Here is a 15,663-nt window from a genome sequence, read left to right on the forward strand (position 1 = left end):
ATTTATGTTTCAACTAAAGAAAAATCATCCCTATCTATGCACATATGAGAATAGTAAAATGGTAAAAAAAAATGACGTCCTTTATGTAAAAATTTATGTATACACATCCAACAAAAGTCGAATGTGTGTTTGACGTATTATTTTCTTTGAAAAAAAGATATGTTTTCAAAAGGAAATAAGTTCCACTATCTCTATTTATATTTTTTCTATGACAATAAAAAAGAATTTGCAAATTTACAATTAATTATTATGCCTATAAAGTTTCTAAATTGTTTTACTTTATAAACGTAGTTTCTTAATATTTTTGTATATATTGAAAGAAGTTACCATCTTTTACATTCCAAATTCAAACGCCCGGATTTATTGCAGAAGATCATGGAAAACAAAATAGAGGGAAAACGTTCGAGTTCACGATCCAACCATTTATTGCAGAAGATAAGAGGTAAGATGCATTCAAGTTTGCTAAATTTTCTTATATTTAATGATCTACAACCATTCTCCACGATGATTTTGATACTATTCCTTGCAATTTGTATACGCCGGACGAACACCGACGTGCATATGCAGATTTTATTCGTTCTATTGTTGAAGATCTTTCTCTTGGTCGTTCTCCGGTGATTTACATTCATCGTTTCCGTAATTACTGCACTGATACTTCTGGAAACTGGTTAGTAACGTTCGTTCTCCCAATTTCAAAAGTCTCACGAGTTAGGACTACTCAGTCACTCAGTAAATCACGAACTACTTTGTGTTATATTTCAAAAATCCAGACATTGAGAACCAGTCTAAATTTTTTCAAACTCTGATGATGGATGTGAATCCCATTCTTTGTCCTAATTTTCGTAGGGATTCTAAAAGAGCGGAAGATTCAAATGGTTTATAGAAATATGCTTCAACATAACATGGCTTTTCCTTTACTATGTGAATCTCTAGACACAATTGTATGGTCTCTTTTACTCTGTGACTTGTCTTATACAAACAGAAATATGTTTCAGGAAACTGGTAACTTATTCATCTGTAGAGAACGACTGATTGTATTACTTTATAGTTCTTGTGGTACTTTGAGGCGAATTAATGGAACTCTATTGTTAGTTTTGGGATCCAGAAAGGCAGAAACTGTCAAGTTTTCTGGTGAAAAGGATGATGAGCTATAAGCTTGCTTGATCATTTACAGTTGTTCAACTGATGTTTTGGCGATATGTGTGAAAAAATGGAACAAATGCACAATTAACAAGAGAGTGATGAAAGAAAAAGTTCATAATACATATTGAAGCAATGATCCCTTATGTTTGCAGCTATTGCAGCCATGACTCAATTAAGGGAGTGGAAATTCTCACACTACAAAGGGAGTGCCATGCACGTAGGTTGGGTGAGTACATTTGGCCAATGTAACAAATTTTGCATTCAAATTGCTTTAATTTCAACAAATTTCTAAAATTGTTCTTCTCACAGATATTTTATTGCGCGTGCTACTTATTGTTCAACAACTTTTGCAAGAGAATAGACATGGGTCAAAAAGAGACATTTATTACATGCATCCTTCTGTGTTTCAAGGTGAAGTTGAATCTTTATAGCACTGATTGTATACCAAATTGTATCATGATTCATGCCATCTTAATCTATAGATAAAATGTGTTTATATGCAAACTATTTTTCAATTGCATACGTGTTTCTTCTTTGACACTTGACATTTCAAGATTAATCTAATCCCTTAATATATTATACCATACAATACCAGAACAATCCATTGTAGACCGAGCCATTAATGACATCTGCATCCTTCTTCAGTGCAGTCGCCACAACCTAAATGTTGTATGTATTTTTGTCTTTTCATCTTTTTTCATATCTGTAAAAGTATATCTATGAGTTTGCATTATCACAATTCACAAGGAACATGTTAGTCTAATTCCCCTTTCTTCTCCTTCCTCTGTAGGTCTCTGTTTCAAAAGGGTGAGTAGTTTAAAATCATTAATATCATTTTTACTTCAAAATTTGAGTGAAGTAGTTTTCAGATTGGTGATGGGATGGTTGAGATTCTCTGAAGCTGATAGGATAATCAATTGCCTAAGCCACCCTGATCATGTAAGAAAGAAAATGTTATATATATATATATATATATATATATATATATATATATATATATATTAAGATAGAAGTTGACTGGTTTATTATATGTCAGGCACACTCTATTCCAGTACATGTAGAAGAAGTAAAAGGTGTGTGTGTGTGTGTTTTATTCAATCACATAAAACCATCATATATCTATCTATCTATTTATCTATCTATGTATCAACATTCAACAATGATAAGTGATATATCTTTTTGTTCTTGTTGTGTATAGATATAATGAGTGTTGCAGACTATATACTAGTTGTGGAGAAGGAATCAGGTGAGAGGTGTAATTCTTTCTTTAGCAAATAACAAGAAGACTTTGTTGCTTTTTGAAATTTTGATACATGCTTTTTTTTTTTTACACTTTCCACTATACAGTATTCCAAAGATTGGCAAATGATTGTTTTTGCAAGAGTAATCGTTGCATTGTCATCACTGTAAGTGTGTTGTCATCCCTTGAAAATCTCCAGAGGAATCAGAGCCACTAACTAACTGTAGTTCTACAGGGAAGAGGTTATCCTGATATTCCAACAAGAAGGTAAAAGATTCAGTTATTTGTAGGTTTTCCCTTTTTTATCCATAAATTATTATAGCAATTAATGTATTTCTGAATCAGGTTCTTGAGGCTACTAATCCAACAGCTGCAATTGCCAGCTTATTGTTTGGTTGATTGTGATCCATATGGCTTTGACATCTTAACCACATATCGCTTTGGCTCAATGGTAATTTCATTGTAACAATCATATTTAATTTTCATGTCAAAAATAATAATATTAATAAGTTTTCTATCTTGAAGCAAATGGCATATGATGCAAAAATACTAAGGCTTCCTGAGATTAAGTGGCTTGGAGTATTTCCATCAGATGTAGAGAAATATAATTTTCCACAACAATGTCTCCTCCCTATGACACCCCAAGGTGTGATCATTATTCATCAGTCTCCCTTTCTCTTACATTTTTTTTTAAAAAAAATTTGAAAACTGTTTGTTTGTTATCAGATAAGGTGAAAACAGAGGCAATTTTGAATCGATGTTATTTGCAAAGACTAGTGCCAAAGTGGAGGTTGATGGTGTTCTTTGTCTCTATAGCTTTGCGAATAATAAGCCTTTCAAAATTCATATATTGTTTTCTTTGTGGTAATTAGGTTGGAACTAGAGTTGCTGCTGAAAAATGGAGTCAAGTTTGAGATTGAAGCATTATCTGTTCACTCACTTAACTTGTTATCAAAAGAATATTTACCATCCAAGATTCAAGGTAAATTCTTCATCAACTTTAATGGTGAAGTTGTGCACTCAATTAACTTGTTATCAAAAGAGTAATCCAAATTTAAAAAGACAGCTATGCATATTAACTTAGTTACCCTTGAGTTGTTAATTTGATCTCCATGGAGCCATGCATAGACATGGTAAAAGTAAAACCATGTGGTTAATGAGTGTGCATATAATATGAAAATATAATGGCTCTAATTGAATTTTGTTTTGGTTTTGAAGGATTGTTGTCCGAAAGTCCACTCCAACTATGAGTTTTGACGATTATAGTCTTAGGTTCTTTCTATCTGTGGTAAGTTTTTTATTCCAAATTGCATTATATTAAGTCTTTTGAGTTTTGATGATGGATGGTTTTAATAATGATGGGTCATTTCTTTGGACCTTATTGCTTTAGGCCTTAGTAGTCCATTTGAAATCAAGCTTTGGGCTGAGAGTTTGTACTAGGGAAAATTATTGGGCCTTAGGGTAAGGTCCAAATAAGGTTTGGGCCCAATATATGTGGGCCTTGGAGGAACATTTGGTTCGTGGGTCTGGGCCTCAGTCTTGGTCCAAACTAGGTCAGGGGTAAAATGGTTATTTTACCCCAAGTATGGATTATTGGATATAGATTGGAACCCAAGTGTTAATTGGGTGCTATTTTATATTGATAGCTCGGGGATTCGTTAAGGCAGCAGCTAGGGATTTCTTTCATTGAGATTCAGCGTTCAAGGTGAGTTTCCCCACTAGTTTTAGCGGGTTTAAGATACCAATGTCGACCCTTATTGATTATGCTAGGAGTCTGCGTGACCCTTGCATGTGTTATGTAGTGCTATGTATATCAGGTGGGGCTCGATGTCGGGCAATTCCTGATGACTGGAACATATGCTATTGTTTTATGATCATTATATGTGTTATCATGATTATGTGATATATATATATATATATATATATATATATATATATATATATATATATATATATATATATAGTATATGTATTGTGGGTGGGGCCCAATAATAGGCGAGGCTTGAGAATAACAGATCCGTAAACCGAGCGAGGCCTGATGCCGGATGAGGCCCGATGTAGGGCGGGGGGCCAGTATGTGATTTATTATGTATTGGTGTTGGGGTAGTTTGGGGAACTCACTAAGCTTTGTGCTTACGGTTTCAGTTTATGTTTTAGGTACTTTCGGTTTCAAGGGGAATAACTCAGATTGACTACATCGTGCACACGACATGGATTCTGCTTTTGAGATATCACTCTGATTGTTATGATGTCGAGATACTTATTTTCTTTTGAGTTGTAGGGATAATGTTTTTGGAATACTGTTTTATCTAAATTAAAAATGAAAATTTTAGATCATATATTTGAGACGTTACATATTCGATGTTCTTGATGCCATTGTCGATCGACTAATACTCTTCGACTGGCTTTCTTGTTTGTTAGTTTTCAATTAGATAGAAACCGTATTAGCCAATCCCTATTCTAATAAAAGAGTAGTTTTATTCTCCTTTTGACATGTGTCACAATATTAAACTTCATAATTAATGAAAATTTTATTTTTCTTGTCATATTTCACCTTATTATGTCTCATAATTAACGCATACCATTTGTATTCTCCATTTCAAATTTCAAATTTCAAATTTCTCATTCTAATTACATTAAATTAACAACATTAGAATAAAAATTAAAATAACATTAATACAAATTATAAAGTGATATATTTTTATATATTTATCTAAATCAATGATTATAATTTTATATAAATAAAAAACCTTTTAATTAATAATTTATTTAAAATAAGTTATTAATAATTTTAAATTTTAACTATTAATGTTTAATTAATTTTATAACCGTGATTCCCACGGGTTGTAAACTAGTTTACAATATTTATAGAATATCCCTTGATTGTAGGTACAAAATAATGGCTAATATATTAAATACAATGAGTGTGTGTGTGTGTGTGAGAGAGAGAGAGAGAGAGAGAGAGAGAGAGAGAGAGAGAGAGAGATCAAATGTTTATAGTAACTATTGTGTTCATGAATAACTAATAAGAATTTAGGAAAAAATAAATAATTAAATAAATCATTTAAGAGTATTATAGGAATCTTTGCATATTTAATTATGGTAGATAATTAATATGTTGTTTATTATTCCTTTAAATATGGGATGTCAAAGTCAAAATTTGTTGAAAAAAACCATAGCCGATTCTTTTTCTCTTTTTTGGGAATTCATCTTTACGTACTTCTTTCCATCTTATATGTGTGTCTCAATTGATTCGTGTATCTCTTTGTTAACCTCGAATCTAGCTACATTTTGCTTTCCCATTGTTTCTAATTTGTTTTGGGTCTTTTGCAAATACTTGCATACGAAGAGGGGATTCAGGTGAGACGCTTTTGCAGGTTTCTTCTTTCTCTATTCAATTTTATTTTGGATTCAGATTGGAGGTTGCTTGCAACACAATTGAAATCGGAGGTACCGCTGTTCATCAGGTTTAAAGCACAACCGGGGTAATTAGATGATGTCCAGGTAATTAGATGTTTGTTTAACCTAATTTTCCTTCTTCCAATTTCCAATATCAGGTTCTGTATGCACACCCTCCATAGAGATTCGACCCTTTTCATTTTCTGCAAACGATTATTCCTTATTCCTTCTGTACGATATATTCTTTTGGTGTTTTTTGGTTTTTCCTTTATGTATTACCATCATAAAGACTACTTGATGGATGCAGATGATGATTGAATTGGTAAGACTCACTAATTTTTTTGAAGAAACTGAAGAAGTACATCACGTGTTCGATAAAATGCATGGTTGAAATCTAGGTATTTTGTAACTGGAAAACAAAAGATTGTTTATGTGACGTAGTAACTTGTGTTTAACTGTAGAAATTATTTACCTCAATCCTGAAAATAGATTTTACATCGAATTGCTTTTTGATTTTGATTTTGGAAAACAATCATCAATTTTTTAACCAACAGATAAGTATATATGTTTATGCATTAGTCTTTTTTTTTTTCATTTAGATTGTTAGGTTTTTTTTAATGCATCTTAATGTCGATCATTCTGCTAGAATGGAATATCAAATTCTAATTTTGTCAGAATAGAATCTTGAATTCCTTGTTAACTTAAACAGTGAATTACCGTAACCAATTCTGTCAGAATAAAATTGGTTTCCATTCTTGTTATTGGTCTCGATTCTTATAGAATGACATCCTAAATAATGAAACATTATATTCTTTTAGAATAATATACATTGTAAATTTAGGGATGATTGTTAATGTTGGTTTGTAGAAATTATAGTTATTTTCTATTTGAATGTATATCGCATTCGATTAGAATTTATTGTTTTATTCTATTTAATGCACTAAATTTTTTAATATTTAAAAGTTGATTATGTTTTCCTTGTGAATTTAGGTTTTGAAGAGGTTGTCATTAATGTGTAAAATGAAGAAAACATGGAGAACGATATTGTATTCTAACAAAATGTATCCTGTCAGAATTTATTAATTGTTTCTTAATAATAATATTCTTTTTGAATAGAGTAGTGTTTTTGTTAGATTTTTATGTTTTTTTTTTCTTTTTAACCATTTTTAGTTTTAATCTTTAAGAATAAGTGTAATGCTTAGATAGATTGTAATAATTGTTTATAGTATTTTTCTTTACGGATGAATGTAAATAGTGATTCTTAAAGAAATAAAATCCGTATTCTTTAGAAAATGTTATTCTTGATAATATGTTGTATAATTCTTTAAGCATGTTTAATATAAAAAGTATATTGAATGAAACAATAGTCTGCAAGAATAAAACCGAAAATATATTTACTAGTTTATTGTTTATTTTTTGTCATTTTGACATAATAAAATTGATTATTATTAAAAGTAATATTAAAATTTAATTAGAATTAATTTAAAAAATTCATATTTTTAAAAAATAAGGGAATTAATGATCCCTTAAATTCCGAAAATTTCTTTTTTTAAAATAAGTTAATTGACCAAAATACCATTTTGCTGAAATTTGTGTGATTATATGATACATGCCAACCTATTGTAATATCATAGACCCTCAGATCATGATTGTTGATTCTATTCATCCGGTGGTCCAGATCTATGCATTCTGGTACACAATAGTTAGTATATATATATATATATATATATATATATATATATATATATATATATATATATATATATATATATATATATTAGCTTTTGTAATACTCTCTTTAATTTTATAGAGTTCAATACATTGTAGGTATGGGTGATCAAAAACCGCACAACAATTAAAATTAACCGTAAAAACTGCATAAACCGTAACTGATAAACCACAACTGCAATAAAACAAATTGTGAAGTTTTCAGTTTTTCAAAAATCGTAAATTTGCGGTGCGGTGTGGCTATCAGTTTCAAAAATTGCAAAAAAAACCCGCACCGCACCGCATATACTATATACAATTGTAATTATTAATTATTAATATATTAAATAATAAAATTAAAACAAGTTTCATGGATGAAAGAATGTTAAAATTCTAGAAGACAAAAGTGTTGGTTTTTTGTTATGTTTAACTTCGAAAAATGGTGAAATTTCACAATTTTAAGATATTTATTGTTAATTAATAGTGATTTCACATTTTTAAGATATTAGTTGTTTGTGATTTAAATTAATTGTCTTATACTTTATTCTTTTTTCTTATTACAAGTAACTTATGTTTGAACTCTTAGAAAGGTGGTATCTTTAGGTGGTGACTGTGATTGTGAATACTAGTTTCGGCTTTTCGTTCTGTCCACATTGTTGGTGTCCATTTTTTTGGTTTAAATTTTAATGTGTCTTAACTTTGATTTATTGCCTTTAAGGCTGTTTGGTATGGTTGCACCAGACGAGTTTGTGGTCTAGGTGACCACAAACCACGACCGTGTACACCATCCTGGTGACTCATGGTGGTTGGTGGCCGTGAGCGTTCGTGGTTAGGACAACGAATGGAAACGACCAATTTGATTGGCCGTTGAGTAACGACCATATTTAGGATTTAAAATCTTTTTTTTTTTTAACTTTACCTTTCAAACAATATTCAACCTCTTTTATAAATACCACACTTATTCACTCATTTTACTTGCATAATTCTTTTCTCTTCTTCTCACAATCACACACTTTTTTTGTTTGATAAATCAAAACCAATAACTCCTAAAAGGATGAATTGGTCAGATAATGGAGAAGAGAACTTAGCATTAACATGTATAGCTGTTTCAGAAGACACAAAATGCCTCCTAATTTTTCGGTAAAAGTTGGAAACGTTTTTCATGATTTAATGGGTTGCCAAAGTCGTAGTCTTGATGAAATCTGTTCGAAGTTTCGCGACATGAGGGTTAAATGCCTTGAATTTAATAAAATTTATAACTTTGTTATAAACAACGTAGACGAAGACGACCCGTTTGCTGTGGCCATGCACCGATATGAAGACACGAAACACACACCGTTTAAACACGTCAAAGGTTGACGAAATTGAGAGAGTCCCCAAATTTTAGTCAATAAAAATAAGGTTTAAAAACTAGTTTACATTGTTTGTGATCGCATTTTTATGTTGTTATTATTATTATTATTATTATTATTATTATTATTTTATATTGTGTGTTTTAAATTAATGTAATCTTTGTTTCATTGAATAAAAACTAATTTAAAAAAAATATGTTTTATTGTGTTTGTGAATTAAATTTAAATAAAAAATATGTTTTATTGTGTTTTAATGTATTTTTGAATTAAATTCAAATAAAAAAATAAGATTGAGTGGCGTGTTTACTGGTAGGAAACTTATGATTAGTAGTATAGAGTGTGGTGATGATGTGATACCCACCACTACAGTGGTTAGTGGTGAATATAATGGATTGTTTAAGTTGGCGTATATTAATCAAAAGAGTTATGTGCAATGAAGAAAAAAATAGAAACAACGACCTAAAAATTAATAGAAAATTAGGAGTATTTAATGCCAGTTAACATGAATTTTAGATTATCGGTAAAAGAATTGAGATCCCATATATATGAGAAGACATAATCTATGAAATCACTAAAAAATCATAATATATGAAATCAGTAACTGCAGTATAAAAAAAAAGAAAAAAACAATAAACCACAAATGTGGCATTTGGATTAAAAAAATCATTCAGCCATTTCATCAAACTCTATGCATCTAAATCAACAGGTTTGTTAGAAAAGCAATACATACACTCATATTGGATTCCGATTGTTGATGAATTATGCTTCGAAATCACTTCACAACATTTAATCATTGATCGATTCTGTTGCAAAAGCTATGTTAATATCAGTATTGACACATTCGTTACATGGTTAGCAATAATTGAATTAATTTTGATGATAAGATGTTTATATACGATGAAATATTTCATATTTTAATTGAAAGATATGTTTGCCATGCATAGAAAATAGAAATGGATGGTTAAGAATGAGAATGGGATTGAAAACTGTAAATGCAAAATAAACTTCCTTAATATTTGTATAAATATTATCCGAGAATTTCTCCAAAACTTCATGATCTTCCTCCCCCTTCCCCTTGGCAAGTTTCTTTCAAAGCAAATTAAAATAATAGAGAAGAGTGAGGTTTCTAAATTTAGAAAAAAAAACGTCTTCAATCTTTCTCTTTCTCTTTCATCCTAATGATATTCCCAAAAACAACATATTGAACTTGTTCATGTTATCTTCCTCCCAAAAAACCAGGCTGACCTCCTGTCACCATCCTACCTTCTGTTATTCGCTTTTTGCAGTCGGATCGATCTCTCCCGTTTCAAGAGAAAAGAAAATTAATCCCCTTTCTTTTTCCTCCAATTTAATGGTGTATCTCATGTAGAAAACTAGAAAGGCGAAAGATCTACACATCTGAGCCATAAAGCGGGATCACAAAGACGCAACGGATCCCTCGAGGTATTTACGTTTGATTATATTCTCCTATCGTTATGTTGAATAACATCAATCAGAAATATCCTTGAACTTTACAGCTTTTATTAATATCTTGTCAATCGTGATTTTGATTTATGTTTTATCTACATGAATCAAAGGTGGATAACAGGAAACAATGTTTAGTTTTCAAATAAGAACTCGTCCAAATGTGGCAACTTCTCCTTCAAAACCAGCAGCTTCTCCCTCTCCATTAACAGGTTCTCCCAAAGGCTCTCCTGTAGTTGGAGAGATCGATACAAGGGCACCTTTCCAATCTGTCAAAGCTGCTGTTAATTTATTCGGAGAAACATCACCAAAATCAGGAAAACCCGCGCTCAGAAGATCCAGAAGTAAAAACGATGAGGTATATATATAGAATATATTGATATATTGATATAGATAAAGCAAGGAATTTGTATATATATTTCGTTATGCATGCATGCATGAATGGGTTTAATGAATTCTCATATACATATAATATATATGTGTACTTGTTTTGTGGTTGATACAGAAAGTGTTGGAGAAGGAGACAGAGCTACATTGGACATTAAAGGAGCTTGATAAGTATAAAGAACTTGTAAAAAGTTCAGAAAGTATAAAAGCTCAAGCACGTCGTGATCTAGAAAAGGCAAGGACCACGTTGCATGAGCTAACTAACAAGTTAGAGATAATAGGTGAAGATAAACATGCAGCCCTTGAGATCACTGAAGCTGCAAAATATAAAGCTCAACAACTGGAGTTGTTAAAATCCAGCAGCACAGAATTAAGTAACGATAGTTGGGAAGAAGATCTTGACATGGAGAGACAACAGTATAGAGCCTCTGCTAACGAACTAATCTCAACCAAACAAGAACTTACAAACCTTAAACAAGATTTTGATGCAGCCTTAGAAGCAAAGTTGGCTGCTTTTCAACAAGCTGCAGATGCGCAACATGCTGCAAAAGTTAACAATGAGAAAATGGTTGGTTTAACTAAAGAAGTTGATCAAATGCGTGAAACCCTTCATCGGGTGAAACTTGCTTCTCAGAAAGCTCATGAAGAGCATCTCAATCTTATAGAAGAGAAAGATTATCGCATAGAGTCAACCAAGAAAGCCAAGGAGGAACTTGACATGAAAATCGAGTCTTTGAGAAAAGAACATCAACTTTCAGAACTTAGGATTTTAGGACAAAAGCTAGAAGAAAAAACCGAAGCGATTAACGTTTTAGAGGAACAGTTACGTGAGGTGCGTGTAGCAGATAAGGAGACTTTAGAAAATGCAAAGTTAGAGGTTGTAGAAGCCAAAAAGAGACTTGAAGAGACAAAAGAAGAACAGGTTTCAGTTGCAGCTGTGGTGAAGACATTAGAACAGGAGCTTGAGAAAGTGAGGAGGGATATTAATTTGTTGAGGGGAGACGATTTGAAAAGGGAAGAACAACAAGCTGAATTAGACAGAATTAAAAACGAAATCGAAGAGGCTTCATTTGAGATAACAAAAGCAACAGATGGTCTCAAGGAGCTAGAACTAAAGATTAAAGAAATGGTATTAGAAGCGGAAAGAGCAAAAAAAGAAGAAGAGAGCGCTAAAGAACAAACAGAAGCACTCAACAAACAAGCTGAAAACAACAAGGGTTCCAACAAAGAAGCCGAAGAGAGTCTAGAAGTTGCTCTTAGAGAGCTTGAAAAAGCGAAAGCAGCACAAGAGCTTGCTAATGAACAAATACAAAAAAAGACTTCAGAGAAGGATCAAGCTGGGAATGATAATAACAACATGATCAAGATCTCAACCGAAGAGTATGAAGCATTGAAAAGGAAAACAGATGAAGCAGAAAAAGCTGCTGATGAAAAAATAGCAACAGCTATGGCTCAAGTCGAGACAATTAAGAAACGAGAGAAAGAAACACTTGAGAAGCTGGAAAAGTGCACAGAAGAAGCCAATGGTATAGACGAAGCCCTAGCTGATGCTTTAAAAATGGCTGAAATGGCTGAAGCAGCAAAAGAAGCTATCGAAAGTGAACTCAAAAAGTTTAAATATAAGGATCAGAAAGATGCTAATTAATCACTCAACACATAGATTTGATCAGACTAAATTCTTTTGGTCATATCTTGTACTATATCTTTATCTTGTCACCCTTAGTTTTAGTGGATGACAGATGTTTCTGATCACTTGTAATGATACATACGATAGGTGCAGTGGTACGTAACTTTGCATGTATATATATATATATATATATATATATATATATATATATATATATATATATATATATATATATATATATATATATATATATATATATATATATATATATATATATATATATATGTATACAAAAACAGCCACCTTAATTTGTAATTGTAACAACAGAAAGTAGTAAATAGGATGATTTCTTTATTATGCATCTCTATATGTACAATCACATCGATTATTACATTACATTACATTACGTTACATTGCTTGTTTTTCACCACATGCTTGTAATTTATGAGCCAGAAATGAGAAAACACCACACATCAAAATAGAAGGCCAAATGGTTTAATACAGTTAATCACTGATCTTGATATCATGTAAAGAGATAGAAAGATCATCTTGAGTTTCAAACTTCCTCCATTCAGAAGCCAAGGTTTTGCAGAATTCGGTTTTTTTAGGGTCTGCTAAGGGTAGTTGTACATGCATGGATCCTTGCTTGAAGGGTTTTGTAGGTTCTTGAATCCCTGATTGTTGTTTGATGTAATTGTATAGTTCTTGATGAAAAGGATGATCCAATGAGAAGCAATCTTGATCAGTTGTGTTGTTATTAGATCTTCGTGAAGAACCAGACCCTTCTCTTCGACAAAAATGAGGAAGGGCAGAATAGTCCATTATCTACACCAGTTAAAAAAATAATAAAATAAAATGTTAGTGTATATTCATTTTATCAATAGAGAGATAACAGAAAATAAGTTCACCTTCAACAGCTCATCACGTCCACACCCTTGCAACACTTGAACTTTCAACTTTGTTCGCTCCTGCAAAAGGGGCTTTACAACCTGCAAATAATTTAAAACAAAACAAAAAAAAAAATATATTCATATTTCATTCGAAGAAAATTGAATATGTTATTGTAAGTTATATATCCGACCTTCCAACAAGCTGAAAATATGTATGGAACATTGACTATATAATATGTGATTGTCTTCTCAGGATAGTTGAGGTCATCAATGGTAGAGATAGTTGTTAGTAGCTGTAGTCATGAAATACAAATGGAATTAGGGCTCAATGCAATAAATAGCACAAGCTTTATATTATATGTATATATATCTTGTGACTATTAAATACTTTTATAAAACAAATTACTTTTATTTGGTTCAATGCAGATAGTTTGAGGCCACTCATATCTAGAACCTTCACACACTTGCCAATATATCTTCCATGTTTCTTTGTTGCAGAAGGCTACAATACATTACAATTAAATTAATAAATTCAATTTCAATACATTTAATTCTTACAAGCTAATGAACAATATAAAAAACTATCCTCACCAATATTACACGATCTCGATACTCGTTAATTTGAATATGCGATTGCACATAGTAGTTAACCTGTGATAAATACATGGAAAGAAAGCATAAGGCTTTTTTATGTGGTTTTTAGTCTAATAAAACTTCTTGAGTTGTAAAAAGGGAATATTATAAACAAGTCTTACAGATGCTTTATCAAATGTGCTGAGACCTACACCAATAGCGAAGACTGGAAGACCCTGTTGTAGACAAAATGAGTAAATTTCAGTTAAGTTGCATTTAATCATATGAAATTGAAAGCAAATGCGCACCTCTTTTGTATAACCAGATACTCCTATCAGCTGAGAATCACGCACTCCTCTGTAAAAATTAACAGGGAGTATGGGTTTCTGCATCGAACAATTTGCGAATTATTCGTATTATGATATAAATTTTCGATAAAGGGGAAATTCTACACCCATGAAAACTGAAATGAATAAGACTGGAGTAAACGATGCTTACAGATAATATGTCATCGATACCATTTTGCAGCCTCCAGTTTAAGCTATCTACCAACTGTGTATCAAATTTATGCAAGGATGAGGATGAGAGGATCCATCATCAAATTCGGGAAGAAAAAAAAAGAGTTTTAAATGTAATTGAAAAACAAGTGTAATTAATTAAGATCGAACCATTTTGTGGGCTTTGGCGACATTCCCCTCTCTTGCTTTTAAGAATCGATCCAAAGTTTCGACTATATATCCCTGATGAACATTCTGTACATAAAGATAGTAATTTCTGGTTACCAATTTAATTTCTGTTTTCTAAAGCAAACAGATGTAAAAGTGTAGGAGGAAAGACAAATTGGAAATTAATGGGGAAACTTTTCAAACCTGAAACGTTCTTTTAAGAGGCTCATCAACTGCATATATCCCCGACAAACAAGGTAAAAAGTTAGTGATAACCATAAACAAAATGGTGAAGGATTCAATTGAAAGGGAAGCAGTTACTAAGCGGACCTTGGTCCATCAAGGCTTTCAACTGGTTGATTGCTTCATGAGTAACGACACCCATTTGGTTATTTGTTGGTTGTTCCAAACCAAATGGTTTTTGTGAAGAAATATCACGATTTTTTACATCAAAGACTGAGACTTTTTTGAAGTTTCTAAGCATTCTATAGGTCTTGTATCGACTCTCTGGGCATTTTCCATTTACTACTACTGAATATAGCGAAAGGGGACTATTCTTCTTCTTTTATTAGTAGTAGGTGCCAGGAGAGAGAGAGAGAGAAAGAATTTATTTGTATTGTAGGGTCAAGAAAGGCAGGTACGAAACCGTCGTCATTCTATTTTTTCTATGTCCTGTTATGCTTTTCCTCCCGCTATTTTCTTTCAAGAAATATCGTCGAATTTAATGTCCTGATTGGGTTGGATGGAAAATGGAGTAAATTATGGTTCATCTTGTTTGTTTGGATTTGTAATTTAGTTCAAAGTTTTGATATTTTTTATATTGTGGTCCATCTCGTTTTCAAATCTTACACGGTGAAATGACATTTTGGCCCTCAGACTAAAACTGATAAAAGTTACTTACTTTAGGTAACATTTCTTAATTTTCGTTCGATAATCTTGACACGATTTTGATTATCGTGACGCAATTTTAGATCATAACATTTTTTCAACCTTTTTCTGTGATTGTTACTGGCGATATAGCTCCAAAATATGTTTTTTTTAGTCTATTAGTACTCAACTTGATGATAAGAGATATATTTATTAGAGTTATGTTATCAAGAATTTTTTTTGCGGGGAAAAGATATGTTGGGAATTGTGCTAGGTACAAACGGCAAATCAACAGATGAGAAAGCCGCAAATTATGCAACCTTATTGGATTAACAATTATGTAATTCAT

General features: G+C 31.7%; 3 protein-coding genes across 4 annotated transcripts; 2 read left to right on the forward strand and 1 right to left on the reverse strand.

Annotated features, from left to right (window-relative positions):
• The first annotated feature begins 314 nt into the window (after nucleotides 1–314).
• On the forward strand, nucleotides 315–4,750 carry ATSPO11-1 (Spo11/DNA topoisomerase VI, subunit A protein). 2 transcript variants are annotated; one of them, XR_013679476.1, is made up of 18 exons: nucleotides 315–442; nucleotides 568–667; nucleotides 1,296–1,369; nucleotides 1,453–1,554; nucleotides 1,739–1,812; nucleotides 1,934–1,950; nucleotides 2,013–2,082; nucleotides 2,180–2,216; nucleotides 2,342–2,389; nucleotides 2,491–2,549; nucleotides 2,619–2,650; nucleotides 2,729–2,834; nucleotides 2,909–3,029; nucleotides 3,110–3,173; nucleotides 3,256–3,365; nucleotides 3,602–3,671; nucleotides 4,030–4,088; nucleotides 4,541–4,750. XR_013679476.1 is itself a non-coding variant. In XM_078986938.1 (17 exons), the coding sequence occupies exons 1-16, from the start codon at nucleotides 376–378 to the stop codon at nucleotides 3,631–3,633; spliced, it is 1,113 nt and encodes a 370-aa protein (XP_078843064.1). In that variant the 5' UTR covers nucleotides 315–375; the 3' UTR covers nucleotides 3,634–3,671; nucleotides 4,541–4,750. The 2 variants fall into 2 exon arrangements, 1 of the variants encoding a protein (XP_078843064.1); XM_078986938.1 differs by lacking the exon at nucleotides 4,030–4,088.
• A 5,198-nt stretch (nucleotides 4,751–9,948) lies between these two features.
• LOC145038647 (putative WEB family protein At4g17210) lies at nucleotides 9,949–12,353 on the forward strand. Its single transcript, XM_078986939.1, has 3 exons — nucleotides 9,949–10,284; nucleotides 10,419–10,663; nucleotides 10,811–12,353. Exons 2-3 carry the CDS (start codon nucleotides 10,436–10,438, stop codon nucleotides 12,335–12,337), a joined length of 1,755 nt encoding a protein of 584 aa, XP_078843065.1. The 5' UTR covers nucleotides 9,949–10,284; nucleotides 10,419–10,435; the 3' UTR covers nucleotides 12,338–12,353.
• A 297-nt stretch (nucleotides 12,354–12,650) lies between these two features.
• On the reverse strand, nucleotides 12,651–15,021 carry LOC145042219 (Sec14p-like phosphatidylinositol transfer family protein). The gene is made up of 11 exons (XM_078990604.1): nucleotides 14,778–15,021; nucleotides 14,652–14,680; nucleotides 14,451–14,534; nucleotides 14,281–14,334; nucleotides 14,091–14,168; nucleotides 13,965–14,018; nucleotides 13,801–13,860; nucleotides 13,616–13,711; nucleotides 13,401–13,502; nucleotides 13,228–13,308; nucleotides 12,651–13,144 (listed from the first exon to the last, which is right to left on the reverse strand). The coding sequence occupies exons 1-11, from the start codon at nucleotides 14,929–14,931 to the stop codon at nucleotides 12,824–12,826; spliced, it is 1,113 nt and encodes a 370-aa protein (XP_078846730.1). The 5' UTR covers nucleotides 14,932–15,021; the 3' UTR covers nucleotides 12,651–12,823.
• Nucleotides 15,022–15,663: the final 642 nt, after the last annotated feature.

The sequence above is a fragment of the Lactuca saligna genome, chromosome 4 (assembly GCF_052625555.1).
Source record: "Lactuca saligna cultivar CGN05327 chromosome 4, ASM5262555v1, whole genome shotgun sequence".
In the NCBI taxonomy this organism is placed as follows: Eukaryota; Viridiplantae; Streptophyta; class Magnoliopsida; order Asterales; family Asteraceae; genus Lactuca; species Lactuca saligna.